At 36.9% G+C, this 17,986-nt stretch overlaps 3 protein-coding genes and 3 non-coding genes across 6 annotated transcripts; 5 read left to right on the top strand and 1 right to left on the bottom strand.

The window, feature by feature from the left end:
• Nucleotides 1-19: 19 nt before the first annotated feature.
• LOC132863113 (heat shock cognate 71 kDa protein-like) lies at nucleotides 20-4,230 on the bottom strand. Its single transcript, XM_060895710.1, has 9 exons — nucleotides 4,098-4,230; nucleotides 2,733-2,942; nucleotides 2,395-2,600; nucleotides 2,140-2,292; nucleotides 1,489-2,044; nucleotides 1,203-1,405; nucleotides 802-1,000; nucleotides 479-711; nucleotides 20-372 (listed from the first exon to the last, which is right to left on the bottom strand). The coding sequence occupies exons 2-9, from the start codon at nucleotides 2,935-2,937 to the stop codon at nucleotides 187-189; spliced, it is 1,941 nt and encodes a 646-aa protein (XP_060751693.1). The 5' UTR covers nucleotides 2,938-2,942; nucleotides 4,098-4,230; the 3' UTR covers nucleotides 20-186.
• Nucleotides 4,231-7,409: 3,179 nt separating this feature from the next.
• LOC132863040 (cytotoxic and regulatory T-cell molecule) lies at nucleotides 7,410-12,161 on the top strand. Its single transcript, XM_060895575.1, has 11 exons — nucleotides 7,410-7,464; nucleotides 8,765-8,914; nucleotides 9,139-9,291; nucleotides 9,567-9,686; nucleotides 10,022-10,183; nucleotides 10,477-10,554; nucleotides 10,763-10,819; nucleotides 11,078-11,161; nucleotides 11,347-11,496; nucleotides 11,606-11,692; nucleotides 11,792-12,161. Exons 1-11 carry the CDS (start codon nucleotides 7,413-7,415, stop codon nucleotides 11,923-11,925), a joined length of 1,227 nt encoding a protein of 408 aa, XP_060751558.1. The 5' UTR covers nucleotides 7,410-7,412; the 3' UTR covers nucleotides 11,926-12,161.
• A 1,177-nt stretch (nucleotides 12,162-13,338) lies between these two features.
• Nucleotides 13,339-17,543, top strand: LOC132863039 (heat shock cognate 71 kDa protein). The gene is made up of 9 exons (XM_060895573.1): nucleotides 13,339-13,484; nucleotides 14,250-14,459; nucleotides 14,584-14,789; nucleotides 14,897-15,049; nucleotides 15,263-15,818; nucleotides 16,020-16,222; nucleotides 16,425-16,623; nucleotides 16,711-16,943; nucleotides 17,080-17,543. The coding sequence occupies exons 2-9, from the start codon at nucleotides 14,255-14,257 to the stop codon at nucleotides 17,272-17,274; spliced, it is 1,950 nt and encodes a 649-aa protein (XP_060751556.1). The 5' UTR covers nucleotides 13,339-13,484; nucleotides 14,250-14,254; the 3' UTR covers nucleotides 17,275-17,543.
• LOC132863784 (small nucleolar RNA SNORD14) lies at nucleotides 15,090-15,184 on the top strand. Its single transcript, XR_009650147.1, has one exon. It is a non-coding gene; the product is annotated as a small nucleolar RNA SNORD14 (small nucleolar RNA).
• Nucleotides 15,861-15,955, top strand: LOC132863782 (small nucleolar RNA SNORD14). Its single transcript, XR_009650145.1, has one exon. It is a non-coding gene; the product is annotated as a small nucleolar RNA SNORD14 (small nucleolar RNA).
• On the top strand, nucleotides 16,260-16,354 carry LOC132863783 (small nucleolar RNA SNORD14). Its single transcript, XR_009650146.1, has one exon. It is a non-coding gene; the product is annotated as a small nucleolar RNA SNORD14 (small nucleolar RNA).
• Nucleotides 17,544-17,986: the final 443 nt, after the last annotated feature.

The raw sequence follows: 17,986 nt of genomic DNA, 5'->3' as shown, positions 1-17,986 counted from the left end.
GAAAGACAAAAGCACAGTGTGATAGTTAGGGATCTATTTATTTTGTCAGTGTAGGGTCTTCATAGATATTGTTGTTTTAAAGTGCATTTTTCACAGCTCACAACAAAATAACTATTAAGGAGTCATAGATCACTGCATACTGATCAGGCTAACTGGGATAAACAGAACATAGTTGCTATTTTATCTTTAATCAACTTCTTCAATGGTTGGTCCAGAGGATCCACCACCAGTGGGAGCTCCACCAGCTCCGGGAAATCCACCTGGCATTCCCCCTGGCATGCCTCCAGCACTCTGGTACAGTTTGGTGATGATGGGATTGCAGACTTTCTCCAGTTCTTGCTGCTGATGCTCATATTCTTCTTTTTCTGCAGTCTGTAAAGCAAGGAAATATTATGGCAAAAGACATTTAATAGCAAAGATATTAAGTCATGGAGCTAAGCCATTGTGATAGTCACAAAGGAGGAACAACTAAGAATACCTGATTCTTATCAAGCCAGCTAATGATCTCATTGCATTTGTCCAGGATCTTCTGCTTGTCCTCATCACTGATCTTGCCCTGCAACTTATCATCCTCTACAGTGGACTTCATATTGAAAGCATAGGACTCCAGACCATTCTTTGCAGACACCTTGTCACGCTGAACATCATCCTCAGCCTTGTATTTCTCAGCCTCCTGAACCATGCGCTCAATGTCCTCCTTACTGAGACGACCTAATGTATAATAAAAAAAAAGTCTAAGAAACCAGAACAAAACTAAACAGGCACTAAATCTGCAGAATAATTCAGGCAAAATCAACCTACCCTTGTCATTGGTGATGGTGATCTTGTTCTCTTTTCCAGTGCTCTTGTCAACAGCAGAGACATTAAGGATGCCATTGGCATCAATGTCAAATGTGACCTCAATCTGAGGAACACCACGGGGAGCAGGTGGAATTCCAGTGAGCTCAAATTTGCCCAACAGGTTGTTGTCCTTGGTCATGGCACGCTCACCCTCATAAACCTGAGAACAGTGAAAACATGAAAAAACATAGTCAAATGCTTAAGTAATATAAAAGTTTGCATTTTAGAACTTGTTACTTGAAATGGTTTTTCAACTTCTGCCATCTTTGGTTTTTCAACCTCTGGTGGAAACTATGAATGGCAGGAATAAACTTCATCACAGTGATAAATAAAACCATAAGCGTAATAAATTTGGTTCCAACCTGAATCAGCACACCAGGCTGGTTGTCAGAGTAGGTGGTGAAAGTCTGAGTCTGCTTCGTTGGAATTGTGGTATTACGCTTGATCAGAGCAGTCATCACACCACCAGCAGTCTCAATTCCAAGAGACAGAGGGGTGACATCCAGAAGCAGCAGGTCCTGAACATTCTCAGACTTGTCCCCAGAAAGGATGGCAGCCTGGACAGCTGAAAGGTAACAGAGGATTTTATCAACTTCATCATTCTGAAAGCATAAATTTAAAGAATAAATAACATCTATTGTAACCAACCTGCTCCATAAGCCACAGCCTCATCAGGGTTGATGTTCTTATTGAGCTCCTTGCCATTGAAGAAATCTTGGAGAAGCTTCTGTATCTTGGGGATGCGTGTAGAGCCACCGACCAGGACAATGTCATGAATCTGTGCTTTGTCCATTTTGGCATCTCGGAGTGACTTCTCAACAGGGTCCAGGGTTCCACGGAAGAGGTCAGCGTTGAGCTCCTCAAAGCGAGCTCTTGTGATGGAGGTGTAGAAATCAACACCCTCATAAAGGGAGTCGATCTCAATACTGGCCTGAGTGCTAGAGGACAGTGTGCGCTTGGCCCGCTCGCAGGCAGTGCGCAGACGGCGAACAGCTCTCTTGTTGTCACTGATGTCCTTCTTGTACTTGCGTTTGAATTCTGCAATAAAGTGGTTCACCATGCGACTGTCAAAGTCTTCACCACCCAGGTGAGTGTCACCAGCAGTGGATTTGACCTCAAAGATGCCATCTTCAATTGTCAGGATGGACACATCGAAGGTACCACCTCCAAGATCAAAGATGAGGACGTTCCTCTCAGAGCCAACCTAAAATGACAAACACTTCAACTTTTACAAGCCCAGGTTAAGGAAGTTGAAATGAAATAAATAGATGGTATTGATTTAGAAGCCACAATTTTTACCTTTTTGTCCAGACCATAGGCGATGGCAGCAGCAGTAGGCTCATTAATAATTCGTAAAACATTTAGACCAGAGATTGTACCAGCATCTTTTGTGGCTTGACGTTGAGAGTCATTGAAATAAGCTGGTACTGTGATTACAGCGTTGTTGATAGACTGCAACAAAAGTTTTTTTTTCAGTATTTAAATATTTTTATATTTAAAATGACCCAAAATATTCAACAATAAACACTGATTTTTTTTATTTAAGACACTCACCTTTCCAAGGTAGGCTTCAGCAATTTCCTTCATCTTCACCAACACCATGGAGGAGATTTCCTCAGGGTAAAAGTTCTTAGTCTCTCCTTTATATTCAACCTCTACCTTGGGACGACCACCATCACTAATGACCTTGAAAGGCCAATGTTTCATGTCAGACTGAACAACCAGATCCTCAAACCTTCTGCCTATAAGGCGCTTGGCATCTAAAATGAGACAATACCACATGGTCACTCGAGCCGACATTTAATTAATCTGATGTCAAATGACCACTTCAAAGAAATCAGGTTTAGACATGTACACATTTTGGAAGATTAAAATGTAAAATCCATACAAACCAAAGATTGTGTTGGTGGGGTTCATGGCCACTTGGTTCTTGGCTGCATCACCAATCAACCTTTCAGAATCAGTGAAGGCCACATAACTTGGTGTGGTCCTGTTTCCTTGGTCATTAGCAATGATTTCAACTTTACCATGCTGGAAGATTCCTACGCAGGAGTAAGTGGTCCCCAGATCAATGCCAACTGCAGTTCCCTTTGACATGGTGTCTGTGAAAAGATAGAGGAGTCATGTGCTTTAAATGGTGGAATAAACCTGATGCCACAGTGTACTTTGAAACCTCAATGTCCCAACGACAAAACAGCACAAACCGACTACGTGAGACCAACATTATTATGTCTATAAATGTGACATCACAATCTAGTCATGGGGGCTACATGCGTCTAGTTTATTCTTATTGGTGTTTTAGTTAGCTTTATTATATTGTTATTATTTTTAATATTATTAAAAAGCAAGTTATAGTGTGTGAACTTGGAGACAAGTCTTTCGACTCTTAAGTGTGTCAGCGTTCTCAGATAACATAAAGAACGAGGATAAGGTTTGGCTGTAAAATATTAATCAGGGATAGGTTTTCCAGAACCTTCCATGCATAAAAAAATAACATTAATTAGGGTAAGTACAAAGTACAGCATTCCTAGACAGCCACGTAAAGTCAATACAAGGAAACAACCTTATATATTAACTAGGTTTTTTTAAACATACTTGAACTTATACTGTATTTCCTTATTATATGTTGAACACAACTAACATTTATTAAAAAAATATCCTTATGAACACAATATAATATAAGACGAAGAATATGTGTAACTTATAAGTCATTTTGATAAAGATAAATAATCTGTTTGTTTTTTTTTACATTCAGTTGTATTTGTGGGTTTGTTCTTTCTCTACCCGTTTTTCTACCCGTATTGGAAAGTCTCTTTTAAGTGTTATCCATTTTATTATCCATCCAAATTATTATCCATCCCTATGCTTTAACCTTATTGCCAGAATACGGGTGGGATTAAAAAAAAGAATCCCCCCTTCCCCCATCCGGTGATTTGAAGGATAATGTCGGACTGCGGGAAGCTACAGTGCTGAGACAAGCGCCATCACTGCCTACATCCAGTGACTTCACCGGTATGACCTGAAGTGGAAAATCACGCATCAGCTGCTACTAATAATAAACATAACATCTGATGTCAAATGCAGCTTTTCGCGTTACTATTTTTCTTATTACAGGCTATTATAATAATAATTTTAATAAAAAAAAATACAACCACATATTTAATGTCCTTGGGCTGGTATTACAGGCTAATTCTATTTTACCCCAGCACAAATTCAGTGCGCAAATATACCCCAAAATATGATGTGAGTAATGTTACCTGATGCTTTTTTTCCCTTGCCGTGCTGGTTAAACAGCTCTGTGCGTGTGTTGGAGATGTCAAACGCGTGTGAAAGCTGCAGGGAGCCGCTTATTTCCTTAGAGTTCCTTGTGCAGCCGACAGCCAATCAGATTCCGCGCAGACGCATGATGGAAAACGCGCCGCTCCTGCAGATGGAACATTCTGGTGCCTTCGAGCTCATCAGGGATTAAAGCATACATGCAAATCTGAGACTCGACCTCAAACCCATATGACTCCGACAGGCCCAAGGATTTGCACGTCGTGGAATAAGTCTAGAGATTCTCACACAGATATTCACACACTAATATTCACACACTAATGTTAAAATTACAACCAGGAAAAATGTTTACATCTGCATAGTTCTTGCCTGAGAATGTAAGGAGCACATTCAGTACTTGTCCTTGATCCTGCGGTGGTTCCTTTAATGAGTAGCTTGTTGTTAAGAAATGCTGCATATCATGTTCCTTTAATTAGCTTTTAGATCAATCTTCAGTGGTCCAATTAAGTATTTTTATTTTAAGGATATATTCGGTTTTTACTTTGAGAGATAAAATTCAAATTGAACAGAACATGGTACCACCTTAACAACAAGAATTATACACGACAGTAAATTTTAATCTAATTTCCAAATTAAAACTTAAATTGTTTTATGTATAGACAGGTGGTTTTGCATATTAAAATATTCTGTTGTATATTATGGTTATTATTTGTTTGTCATTTTTTTCTTCTTACAAATGTTGAGCTATCTAAATTTAGCTATAATCTTTAACAGATTTGACCATAATACAGAGAAGTTCTCTTTTTTTCTAATAATACTTAATAGCCTGCTTAAAACTTAAACGTGTTTAATACGTATTTAGCTAATTACTTTATTCTGGATGAATTCAGCTTATTGCAGGCCATCAGGTGAAGTGAGACATAGAGAAGTCTACTAATATGTAATGGTCAGTACCAAATACAAATTATACATATTTATGCCATGAGCTAATAATCACATTTTATGTATATGGCTACATATAGTAAGTGTGTAAGCAGTACAAAGGCAATAAAACATAAAAATTATACACGTTCTTACAGAGAACATGGATCTGAGGTCAAAGCTGTTAGAGAGAGAGAGCAGTGGGGTGAAAAGCAGGTATTAAACACCTTCCTTAAGGTTACTTTTATTTAATACTTTTATTATAAAGCAGGTATTAAAAGTACATTAGTACATAAAAGTACAAAAGTACATAAAAGTACAAAAGTACAAAGACACTGACATTGGCCAAGAAAAACAAACAAACAGAGAAACGGATTGTGTGAAGTGAAAAGTGAATAAAAGCAACCTTAAGGAAAATGTTTGGGGTTTTTTTTGGTAATTTGGCCCACATTACCTGAAAACAACATGTGATTTCAAATATCTTTAAGGACATTTTAAAATGATCAGCTTTTTACCTACATGAACTATGCAATGATTGACAGTTAAAACCTGGTTCTTATGTGGTGTTAGCAGTGAGATATAGAAATGTGGACTGCTTCGATACTAAAGGACTAGATTGCAAAACCTGTCTAATCAATATCTTTACACCATTATCTGATTTTCATCTCTCCCATAAAGCAAATTACAATTTAACTGATGCATTCTTCAGTATGGTCTATTTATAAAATAAGACTAGAAAAGAGTAGTCCATGTTGTGAAATTCACCCTACATGACACTTTTCATTGAAACTGGAACAAGAGTTGGTTATCTAACGTTGAATCTTTCCCCAGCAGTGCGGTCAAAATGAGTTCAGGGGTATTCCTGTTTTTAGTCAAAATAAACCAGGTGCTAGCATGAAATATATGATAATATATTGCCATTTTTACATTTATGGCAGCACTTAATAGACTAAACTGACTAAAACTGGGAATAACAAAACTACATTCTGTTCATTTTTCCTGTTTTATTCATTTAAATCGGACAGCACAGTCACTGTTCTATAAGACACTCCAAATTTTTAATGATGTATTTATTAACACATTTATTTATTAAAAGTAGATCTGATGAACTATTAATATTCACTCATGAACAAGGTCTATGATGGATTAAACTGTGAGTGTATTCAGTATACATAGGTGCCCAACCGACAACCGATAACAATGTGCCATCGCATTAATAACTATTTAATTTACTTTAAGACATAAACTAAACAAACAACCAACATTTACACCTACGCACAAACATAACACATTACTATTTATTTGTACTTCTATGTTTGTCTTTCACACCCACATGGGCTATATACATCTGAGTGAGCATGTGTGTGTGTGTGTGTTTGTGTGTGTGTGTCAGTGCATCTATCAAACAATCAAATCTTCCATTACCAGAGCTTTTTCACCTATCACACTGATGCATGCAACTTGCAAAGACCTCTCATATTATCCCCCACTCACCCACATGTTGTTCTTTAATAGTGGTCAACATACTGTATAGCTGTTTCTCACGCTGTGGTCTTTTACGTATTTAAAAGATGGAACAGGCAGAAAGAACAATTAAACAAAGAACAATGAATCCATTAGAAAACATGAAAGGTAAAATGAAAATAAAAGCTGGTTAGAAGTAGCAGAAGAGTATTAAGAGCCTAGAAAATAAGATAACTTAATAGCCTTTCTTGTGTTTTGCCAAGCACTTTTCATCTTAAAGCAATGGAGTATGAAAATAGGAAGGTATAGTAAAGCATTAAAAAAAAGTTGGAATATGTCAATCAAATGGCTCCTAAGATGGATCTGTGACAAGAATGAAAATTAAAACCTTTGTCTTTATTCCCAGCATTGTCATTAAATATTTGCCTGTATTGATTTCTCTTTAAAAAGGCCTTTATAGGCAATATTTACTTGTCCACAGATTACTGCGAATAATTAATGATAATTTAATAATTACAAATAAATTATGTTAACATATTAACAAGGCCTCCTTTGTGACTGTTTGTTCATGTATGCACTTTGAAGTAAACAAGCAAACAAACAGATAAATAATGGTTGTATGAAAACACTTTCACTTTGCAGGTCAGAAGTTATTGTGCAAAGTTATTTTTAACCTTCTTTGGATTCTTATCAATTGTCCTTATTCTTGGAGTGCCCCATTCAGTATTGCGTATGAAGTCACTGGTCAGTTGATGAAAATACAGAAGTAGTGACTGGTCAAAATGTCCCTGAAAGGTTAAAAATAATAGTGTGAAGTGGGACTTCCATGACATATAAGTGATGTCATGGAAGTCGTTGTGTTTATAAAAGCAGTGAGAGAGGAAGTGAGTTTCAGACCTCATTCTTGCACTATGCAGAACACACAGAGTTTTTGCATTCGCATTCTCTTGTTGATAACTGTAGGTGAGTAAAATACTTAATATATTATCCATTACAAAAACACAAAGTTTTACATTTAACTAGACATACCTGTTCAGGTGTAATGCATTACTATGTTAATTTTCAAATGTTTTGGTTTGTGTTATTTGGACCTTAGAAACAGTGTGCACAATTAGAAATGCAAGTTTATATATTTCTTGCTCTAATAGTATTTATTCAAATACCTTCTGTTATTTCTGTGCTAAACTCTTTGGACCTCTAAAGTCCTTTGCTGCTCTCTTTAGACCCCTGCAGTGTATTCTGGTTAAAATTATAAGGTTATAATAGATTTCTTTCTTTCTATACAGTAACAGAAAGCAGTATACGTTTGCTGTAGTTAGGTGTAAACATCAGAATTTTCAATATGTGTGGTATATATATATATATATATATATATATATATATATATATATATATATATATATATATATATATATATATATATAATAGTTTCTTTTAAATAAATGTACATTACAATATCATGATAAAATATACAAACTTTGTGAATTATAAGTGAATACAGATATTTTTCTACTTCTGTACAAATACAAAGTAAAGAAGTAAAGATTTTAATACAATACAATATATAATACAAATACAAAGCTAAAAATAAAAAAATAAAAAAAAAAACACTTAAAAGACTGTATTTATTCTCTCTAACCCTTATAATGGTGAACTAAAACTATTACCCGTGTGTATCCATAAAAATGAATTCTGTAATATTAATTAAATAAGGCAAAAAGAAAAAAATAATCATAGAATTTCCTGTAAAAACTCCACAGACCCTCACCTACAGCTCTGGACATAGCTTTAGCAGAGGTGTTGATCACCCACATCTTTTAGCATATGACTAAAAAATTACACCTACAAAAGGCTGAGGTATATATACTCTGCATATTACCTTGGTTTCCTGTTCAACAGTCAGGACATTCAGTGCACATAAATATATCGACCCCACTTAGTTTGCACTCACGCACTGTAATGTCACTTTCCTGTCTCTGCAGCCCCCCTAAGCCATGTGAAAGTAACATTATGAGTCATTGTGGAGTGAGTAAGTGAGTGAGTGGAGATCACAGAATCATCTGCCCCCTTTTCTTCCATTTACAAATGGCAATTTTACACTCTTTTTTATTCCACTCACTGACTATATTCTGCTTATTTTGAACAAACAGCAAGCAGCAGCAGAGATGCTGTTGGTTTACAGTTGGAATTGTTTATAGGGCATGCTACACTGTGTTGCAGACTCAATATTTTATGTGACATATATGTGCTCTTTGTCTTACAGGCTTAACACAATGTTTGGCACTAAAGCAGATTTCAGTAATCCAAGGGGATACACTGACTTTAACATGTCCCATCAAAAACACTAATATGAGTGACGCTTTGGAGTGGAGAAACCCAGACGGTTTTCTCTTATTCTTTAACAGACATAGAGGTAAGAATGTAGCTTGGGTTAGTGTATGTATTATTACTAATTAAGAGGGAAAATACTAAGCGTAGTTAGTAGTTTTCACTTACTAATGGTTCAATAGACTTTTGGAACTAATGGTACTAATGACAGGAATACTACCCATAAACATTTGACCTGTATGGGAATGGCAGTCTGTGATTTTTGTCAGTTTAATTAAATATTTATTTGTCCCTCATGTTTATTTGCAGTCTTGAAAGATAAAAGAAAGGCATCTGTCACTTTAACAGCCTCAAAGTTTTCAATAAGTTTGACTGGTATCAAATTCAAGGATGCAGGTGTTTACAAATGTCTACAATACAACAATGAAGTCTCAACGAAAAGATATAAAGTCATTGTTATAGGTGAGTAGAAACATTTTCTTATTAACACAGTTAAATTAAAAAATAAGACCAAAATGTGATGCGAAAATTTGCAATAAGGCTAAGGTTACATAAGGCTTGCATGAATTAACTGATTTAAAACTTTAATCTGAGTGGAACTCAGAAAAAGAAGGAAACAAACTATGCATTATCCTTCCAGGGCCATAATTCATAATTATAATTCTTAATCATAATCATGCTTTTGACAAGATCCTGGCTTGCTGAATGTGAAAAGCAATTATTTGCTAAAATTTCAGGAGCTCCAAAACTGGAAATGGATCAGCAAGAGGATAAAACCATGCTTAAATGCTCTGCTTCAGCAAATGAGCATCCACCCAGACTCTCATGGTTAATGGACAATGGCCTAGAGATTGCGGGTAAGTACACGATTGTGTACTCAGAAACTTTTGAACTATACAAAATCTTAAATGAATTCATTATAGCATGTCATAAGCCAGCGTGTTTATTGGTTGATTTATACATTTACATACTATTGTCACTCACTCACTCTCACTCATTTTCTACCGCTTATTAACTATTGTCATATATTATTAAATTGGTTTTAACTCCAACGTATTTTTGGAAAGATATGGACAATCACAGTGATAAATTACACCTATTTTCTGCTGTTATATTTGTGTGCAGTGATTGAACATATAGGCATGGGATGCATGATTTTCTTTCTCAGAATGTTTAATTTTTTTATTCCCAGCTCACCCATACTATGAGTTTCAAAATGCGTCCAACAAATACACAGCTGTAAGCCAGCTGACTTTAAATGTTCCTAAGAAGAGAGTTACAGTGAAGTGCCTGGTCCGTCACTCAGCTCTGCATGGTTCTGAACTGGAAACCTTTATCCACTTAGGAGACCAAAGTGAGTACATGTGTATGTGTGAAAACAACCAAGGAGATTAGTATGACATGGTGTCTTACCTTATTAGGCATTTTACTATTAGTAGGAAATGAAATATTCTGGGGGATTTTGGGCTTTAACGAAGGCACAGTTCTCAGAGTGGACTCTTTGGTAGTTTCCCTTTTTATCTTTGCTTACAAAATATCACACAACTTCTTTGAAATGGTTTTTCTTGTCTGGACACACAAACACAGTTTTTCTTGTGTGGAAAAAATTCTAACAGAGAAATATATGTATTTTATTTTTTTGAGCAGGTCAAGATACAACCTTATCGGGTATCACACTTGGATCAACAGACACAACGGTCATCCCAACAGTTTTTAGCAACACAAGTAAGCGCAAATATTGTCTCACTGTGGTTAGACACAGAAAAAAGGAAAGGCTTGAATTTTGATTACTGCTTCACCTAGTGGTGAAAAGTGAACTCTTTCCACCTGAATTGTTAAACCTTACCTTATGTTAACAATAGCTAAAAATACTAGTCACAATTGTTCAGTAATGTTAATATAATATTTTTCTTTCTGAAATGTCTTGTTGCAGTAAATAAAACTACAGAAGAAACTTCTGGGAGAACAAACATATTAAGCAACACTACTGGTGAGGATATACAGTATGTCTTTATATGTACCTTTATCTACTCAACATGATCATTACAGGAAGCTTAGACAAGTTTAGAACATTAATAAAGCATTTCTTCATTGTTTTGGAAATCTTTTAGTATATCAGAAGTAAAGATGTATATTTAATATATCAGAAGTAATGATGTATGCAATCTGTATCTTGTCCACTCCTTGACCACTGTGTAAGACATACACTGTAATGACTCTGTTACTTATTTTAATTTTTTCATTGCAGAAAATGAGACAAATCAAACAATATCTGAAACAACAGATGGTACACCATCAAATACCAGCATCAAGTCATCAAGCAACAATACTGGTGAGAAACAGTCTAAAACTATTCAATGTTACATTGCTCAAAATAAGACATTCTATTCACTTATTTACTAAAACCTCCCCTTTGGTATTAAGTATTAATAGTTTTTTTCCTCTTCTGAAAACTAACTATGTGGTATTTTTGGTTTTTTTAATGGTAACGAAACTAATCACATGTTTGTTTTTTAGGGAATGACCACACACGATTGAACACAAGAATTGAAAGGGGAAATTCTCCATTGCTGGTGCTGCTGGTCACATGCCTCATCATCTGCCTGTTTGTGGTGCTTGCCTTCTTCCTGGTTCGCCTCAGGAAAGCACACGTTGCCTGGAAAAAAGGTAACAGTTCAACAAATGCGAAATTCACTGAAATTCAAGAGAGGCCATAAATTATTACATGTTTTATATGTTTATATGTGTTAGCTAACAATATGCTTTCTAACAACAGAGAATGAAGAATCTGATCAGTCTGTAGAGAGCAGCAGATCTAAGTCTAGCAGTGAGGAGAAGCAAAAACAGCAACAGAGAGGACAAGGTACAGTCTTAATTTACCAAACAATTTTCAAATCAGAGAGTATAAATAAACAGCTTTGTTCAAACAGTGAAAACTCTCTATCTCTCTTTCTTTCTCTAGGCTTTTGTAACACCAGTTTCACAAAGTACAAAGCAGAGGAAGCACTAGAGGCTCAGGCCACACCTACATCTGTCGTTAACGAAAACCCACAGCCCTTTACATCTAGATCTTGCATCAAAGAGACTGAACTGTGAACAATTTGAGAACAATACCTAACCAAACTGGGTATGGTAGCCTATTGGTGCTTGAAGAATAAGCTACATGTATTTTGTTTCATAATCTTAGTTTGTTTTTAATGTTTATATAATGTTTTATATGTTTATAAGGTATATTGTGTTTGTAAATAAAGTAATGTGTACTATATTTTTTTATGTAAACATATAATATATATTTTTTTATTGAGTGACAATAAAGATGTACATTTGTTATACCTCTTGTTTATCCTCTTTTATTGAACTCTAACTGCAGGATAACAAGTAAAAATACTTAATTAGGATTACATATATTCATCAAAATCTTTGTTAAAAAGTGAAAATACAACAGACATGCCATTAATATAATAAAATGAAGTAAATAAAATAATAATAATAATAATAAAACCCCATATATCACTTCACACTGTAAACACAGGCTTTTATTTTGTAAAAAAAAAATTGTTCTTTTTTTTCTTTGATTAATAGAAATAATAGACATAATTACGTAATTACACTACAACAGACATACCATTAATATAACAAAATGAAGTAAATAAAATAATAATAATAAAACCCCATATATGACTTCACACTGTAAAACACAGGCTTTTATTTTGTAAAAAAAAAATGTTTTTTTTTTCTTTAATTAATAGAAATAAGATAAGATAAGATAAGATAAGATATACCTTTATTCGTCCCACAATGGGGAAATTTCACTGTTACAGCAGCAAAAGTAAGAAAATGCAAATATATAAAAAGAATAGAGACATAATATAATATACAGTATATACAATACATAATGAGACAAAGAGACCCACAAGTAAGTATTTACACTAACAGACATATTGCACATAGGTAATATTGCACGTTTTTCAAAATTTCTGCTCTGTTACTTTGTTATTGTTTATTATTGCAGTGAAACAGTAATAACAGTGTGTATTATGGTGTGACTGGTTCACTGGGAGCAGCTTTGGTTGTAAAGTCTAATAACAGCAGCGAGAAAAGAGCGTCTGTATCGCTCCTTCAGAGGATGTAACAGTCTGTCACTGAAGGAGCTGCTCAGAGCTGAAACTGTTTCATACATATCTACCTTATCTATCTTAAATAATAGACATAACCAAGCACTAAACTGTCAAGTGACACTTTTAGGTCATATGAGATCTTTGAGTTGCATCATTTTTCTTTTTTCTCTTGGAATCCAACCTGTCTGGATAAACGTCTACACCCTCATGTTCTAGAAGCTTCTAGATGTTTCTACATTTACACATACATGTCATTTTGGGCGCCAATTTGCTCATCTATCTGTCGTTGAACAGACATATTGGAAGCAGGCTACAACCTCAAACCAATCAAATTATAGCTTATATTCTTGGGGCGGGTGTATAAAGAATAAGGTCGAGCGCTATTGGTGAAGACGGAGTCTTCGAGTACGTGATTGGGCGGCTCACCTCGCATATATACACGTTCTAGAAGATTCGCTCGTTCTCTCTGCAACGGCGAGGTAAGACAAAGACCGTCTTAGTAACAGCTCCAGCTTCCATCGATCGCTGCTAAATTTGGTGAGTGACAAAAAAACCCCATACTTTTTGTGTTTTATTTATCTTACTTTACAATTGCTTCATTAATTTTTACGAAATTACGGAAAGCTGTAAATGAAGGTCCTATTGCTGTTTTATGGGCGAGTCCCGGTCGACTGGCCTCGTTCTGGCCTGTAGCTCTTTGTCTTTGGTTCGGTTTTTTTTTACTTTGAGCAATTTTTTTTTGTCAAAATAATTTGTCATATAGTAATTATTTTGAGGTCTTTTTTTAATTGAGGCCCAATCGGTTTCCTCGTGACCTGAAATATTAATTGCGGTTTTAGCAACGCTAACTAAATCTCTCTGGCTGAAACAAAGGAAATTAAAACGCGCTTTGAGATTAATGCTTATAATCCTCATGGACACTCGGGCTGCTATTTGTCTGAGATAATTATCTAACAATGTACGTATTTGTTTAAGGAATTGTATGAATGATGAACGTTTAGTTTGAGTCTTTTAAATGTGGTCTTAATAAATAACTATTGTAGTTTTAATGTATTGTTTATGGGTATAGTGTCACATAAATATATATATTTTTTTAATTGAATGCCATACCGGAAGTTGTATGCGTGCTGTGGAACGTTCTGGTAGGCCGGACCACGTGGTCTCGTCTCGCGGCCATTATAGCTTTGGTATAGATGACTCTTACGGTGGTGCAATACCGTTCAGTTGACTGTGTATAAAACATCGATGGATTAATCAATAAAATGTTTATCCTGTGATTTCGTTTTTTTTTTTCCTTTTCAGTAACCATGTCTAAGGGACCAGCTGTTGGCATTGATCTGGGGACCACCTACTCCTGTGTCGGAGTCTTCCAGCATGGTAAAGTTGAAATCATTGCCAATGACCAAGGAAACCGGACCACACCAAGCTATGTGGCCTTCACCGACTCTGAAAGGTTGATTGGAGATGCAGCCAAGAACCAAGTGGCCATGAACCCCACCAACACAATCTTTGGTTAGTAAGATGTTTTTGATCTATTTCCGTATTGGACCTGTCTTGAACAAGACCTATTCCACTAAATAAATTGATTCCGGTAACTTTGAGTAATTTGCTCTTTGTCTGACTGGTCTCATTTCAGATGCCAAGCGCCTCATTGGAAGAAGGTTTGAGGACTCCATTGTTCAGGCTGACATGAAACATTGGCCTTTCAAGGTCATCAGTGATGGTGGACGGCCGAAAGTGGAGGTTGAATATAAAGCAGAGACAAAGAGCTTCTATCCTGAGGAAATCTCATCCATGGTGTTGGTGAAGATGAAGGAAATTGCTGAAGCCTACCTTGGAAAAGTGAGTATTTGTATCTTGAGAGAGCTCGCTATTTAAAAAAAAAAAAAAAAAAAAAAAAAATTCTCTCCATTTAGATGACTTAACTCACCCTCTCCACCCATTCCCAGACTGTCAGCAATGCTGTGATCACAGTGCCAGCTTACTTCAACGATTCTCAGCGTCAAGCCACAAAAGATGCTGGCACCATTTCTGGACTGAATGTACTCAGAATAATTAATGAGCCTACTGCTGCTGCTATTGCCTATGGTCTGGACAAGAAGGTAGGTTCTGAAGCTACTTTTGCTTTTCTGTGCAGACATCTTGCTATGATGAAGTTTATTCCTGCCATTCGTAGTTTCCACCAGAGGTTGAAAAACCAAAGATGGCCCAAGTTCCTTCCTTGGATGTCTGAGCGAAATTATGCTTTCTTGTAATTTATCTTTTGTTTTATTTAGATGTGTAACTTCTCTCCTTTCTCTCCATTTTCTAAATAGGTTGGCTCTGAGAGGAATGTCCTCATCTTTGATCTTGGTGGTGGTACCTTCGATGTGTCCATCCTGACAATTGAAGATGGCATCTTTGAGGTCAAATCCACTGCTGGTGACACTCACCTGGGTGGTGAAGACTTTGACAACCGCATGGTGAACCACTTTATTGCAGAATTCAAACGCAAACACAAGAAGGACATCAGTGACAACAAGAGAGCTGTTCGCCGTCTGCGCACTGCCTGCGAGCGGGCCAAGCGCACACTGTCCTCTAGCACTCAGGCCAGTATTGAGATCGACTCCCTTTATGAGGGTGTTGATTTCTACACCTCCATCACAAGAGCTCGCTTTGAGGAGCTCAACGCTGACCTCTTCCGTGGAACCCTGGACCCTGTTGAGAAGTCACTCCGAGATGCCAAAATGGACAAAGCACAGATTCATGACATTGTCCTGGTCGGTGGCTCTACACGCATCCCCAAGATCCAGAAACTTCTCCAAGATTTCTTCAATGGCAAGGAGCTCAATAAGAGCATCAACCCTGATGAGGCTGTGGCTTATGGAGCAGGTTGGTTACACTAGATTTTATTAAAGCTTCAAATTTATGGTTTCGCAATGATGAAGTTTATTCCTGCCATTCGTAGTTTCCACCAGAGGTTGAAAAACCAAAGATGGCCCAAGTACCTTCCTTGGATGTCTGAGCGACAGCAAGGAATAACTGCTTGCCAGTTGTCTTTTTGAAGATCTTAATCCTCTTTTACTTTTGCAGCTGTCCAGGCTGCCATCCTTTCTGGGGACAAGTCTGAGAATGTTCAGGACCTGCTGCTTCTGGACGTCACCCCTCTGTCTCTTGGAATTGAGACTGCTGGTGGTGTGATGACTGCTCTGATCAAGCGTAATACCACCATTCCAACAAAGCAGACTCAGACTTTCACCACCTACTCTGACAACCAGCCTGGTGTGCTGATTCAGGTTGGAACCAAGATTATTAGGCTTGTGATAAATAAAATCACTGTGATGAAGTTTATTCCTGCCATTCGTAGTTTCCACCAGAGGTTGTAAAACCAAAGATGGCCCAAGTACCTTCCTTGGATGTCTGAGTGATTTTTAAAACTGCTAAACATGGTTTAAAGCCTTGCACATGCAGACACATAATTCTCCCTCCCCCTCACAGGTTTATGAGGGTGAGCGTGCCATGACCAAGGACAACAACCTGTTGGGCAAATTTGAGCTCACTGGAATCCCACCTGCTCCCCGTGGTGTTCCTCAGATTGAGGTCACATTTGACATTGATGCCAATGGCATCCTTAATGTCTCTGCTGTTGACAAGAGCACTGGAAAAGAGAACAAGATCACAATCACCAATGACAAGGGTAGGTTGATTTTTGCCTAAATTATTCTGCAGATTTAGTGCCTGTTTAGTTTTGCTCTGGTTTCTTAGACTTTTTATTATGTATTAGGTCGTCTCAGTAAGGAGGACATTGAGCGCATGGTTCAGGAGGCTGAGAAATACAAGGCCGAGGATGATGTTCAGCGTGACAAGGTATCTGCCAAGAATGGTCTGGAGTCCTATGCTTTCAATATGAAGTCCACAGTAGAGGATGAGAAGCTGAAGGGTAAAATCAGTGATGAGGACAAGCAGAAGATCCTGGACAAATGCAATGAAGTAATCAGCTGGCTTGACAAAAACCAGGTAAGGATTTACAGTAGTTAATGTAAAGTAGTTTAATTGTCACAGGAAAGGTTTTGTATGTTACTACAAATGTGTGCAGTTATTTTAGGGTTTTTATATGCATCCCTTTTTTTTTTTTTTCCTTCCCCCCCATCAGACTGCTGAGAAGGAGGAGTATGAACACCAGCAGAAGGAGGTGGAGAAGGTCTGCAACCCAATCATCACCAAACTGTACCAGAGTGCTGGTGGTATGCCAGGTGGTATGCCTGATGGAATGCCAGGTGGCTTCCCAGGAGCTGGAGCTGCTCCCGGTGGTGGATCTTCTGGTCCCACCATTGAGGAGGTTGATTAAGCCATACCAACTCCATTCTACCTCTCCAATGTTTACTGTTGTGCCCTTTGTAGCAGAATAGCTGAGACTCTAGGTTAGGGTTTTGGTTGTTTCTGCTATGGAGTGACTGCATATTTATAAAAACTGGGATTAAGGGATCACCATCACAGGGAACAGTTTCTTTTCTACTTGAATGCACAATTTAACAACTGTTAATGATACATAAGCCTTTTGCAAATGCCTGGTTTGCCTTGAAGTAAATCTGAAATAAAGTGAGCACTTTTTTCCCATTCTTGCCTATTGTTTACTTGTCCACTAGGTGTGCTTTCATTGTGTTGAATCCTCTCAACAGAATTGATTTAGAAGTTTTTGCACATTGGTAATGCTAGTCCTAAGTCAACATATCTTGCATAAGCAATATTTACATTAATAGTAGTTGTGAGGGGTATTAAATGTTACATTTAATGTAGCTATGTTGGCTCTTTAATACTATGGATGGTATGCTATATTAAGTGAAGTTCCAGACATCCAAATTGCATTGATTAGCCCACAATTTGAACTCTGGTGTTCAGGTTGACCTGCAATATGAATTCAGGGTTTATTGTATGACTTCTATAAATCTCTAGATCAAGTACAGGATATACTTAAGCTTAGTTTGGGGAGCCTTCTTGAAATGTGCATGTATTCAAGTTAATGCAATAGCTTTTAAAAACATTTACTTAATTCAAAGTAA

Source organism: Tachysurus vachellii, chromosome 20 (assembly GCF_030014155.1).
Source record: "Tachysurus vachellii isolate PV-2020 chromosome 20, HZAU_Pvac_v1, whole genome shotgun sequence".
Taxonomy (NCBI): Eukaryota; Metazoa; Chordata; class Actinopteri; order Siluriformes; family Bagridae; genus Tachysurus; species Tachysurus vachellii.
This window is presented reverse-complemented; position numbering and strand designations above follow the sequence as displayed.

What these genes read in the sequence shown, in the direction of transcription:
- LOC132863113 (XM_060895710.1), bottom strand. Translation starts at nt 2,937, where the DNA reads ATGTCAAAGGGAACTGCAGTTGGCATTGATCTGGGGACCACTTACTCC. An exon ending in GGCTGTGGCTTATGGAGCAG is followed by an intron (nt 1,406 to 1,488) that starts GTTGGTTACAAT and finishes GTTACCTTTCAG; the next exon opens with CTGTCCAGGCTGCCATCCTT. An exon ending in CACCATCACCAATGACAAGG is followed by an intron (nt 712 to 801) that starts GTAGGTTGATTT and finishes ATTATACATTAG; the next exon opens with GTCGTCTCAGTAAGGAGGAC.
- LOC132863040 (XM_060895575.1), top strand. Translation starts at nt 7,413, where the DNA reads ATGCAGAACACACAGAGTTTTTGCATTCGCATTCTCTTGTTGATAACT. An exon ending in CAATGGCCTAGAGATTGCGG is followed by an intron (nt 9,687 to 10,021) that starts GTAAGTACACGA and finishes TTTTATTCCCAG; the next exon opens with CTCACCCATACTATGAGTTT. An exon ending in AACAGTTTTTAGCAACACAA is followed by an intron (nt 10,555 to 10,762) that starts GTAAGCGCAAAT and finishes GTCTTGTTGCAG; the next exon opens with TAAATAAAACTACAGAAGAA.
- LOC132863039 (XM_060895573.1), top strand. Translation starts at nt 14,255, where the DNA reads ATGTCTAAGGGACCAGCTGTTGGCATTGATCTGGGGACCACCTACTCC. An exon ending in CACAATCACCAATGACAAGG is followed by an intron (nt 16,624 to 16,710) that starts GTAGGTTGATTT and finishes ATTATGTATTAG; the next exon opens with GTCGTCTCAGTAAGGAGGAC. An exon ending in GCTGGCTTGACAAAAACCAG is followed by an intron (nt 16,944 to 17,079) that starts GTAAGGATTTAC and finishes CCCCCCCATCAG; the next exon opens with ACTGCTGAGAAGGAGGAGTA.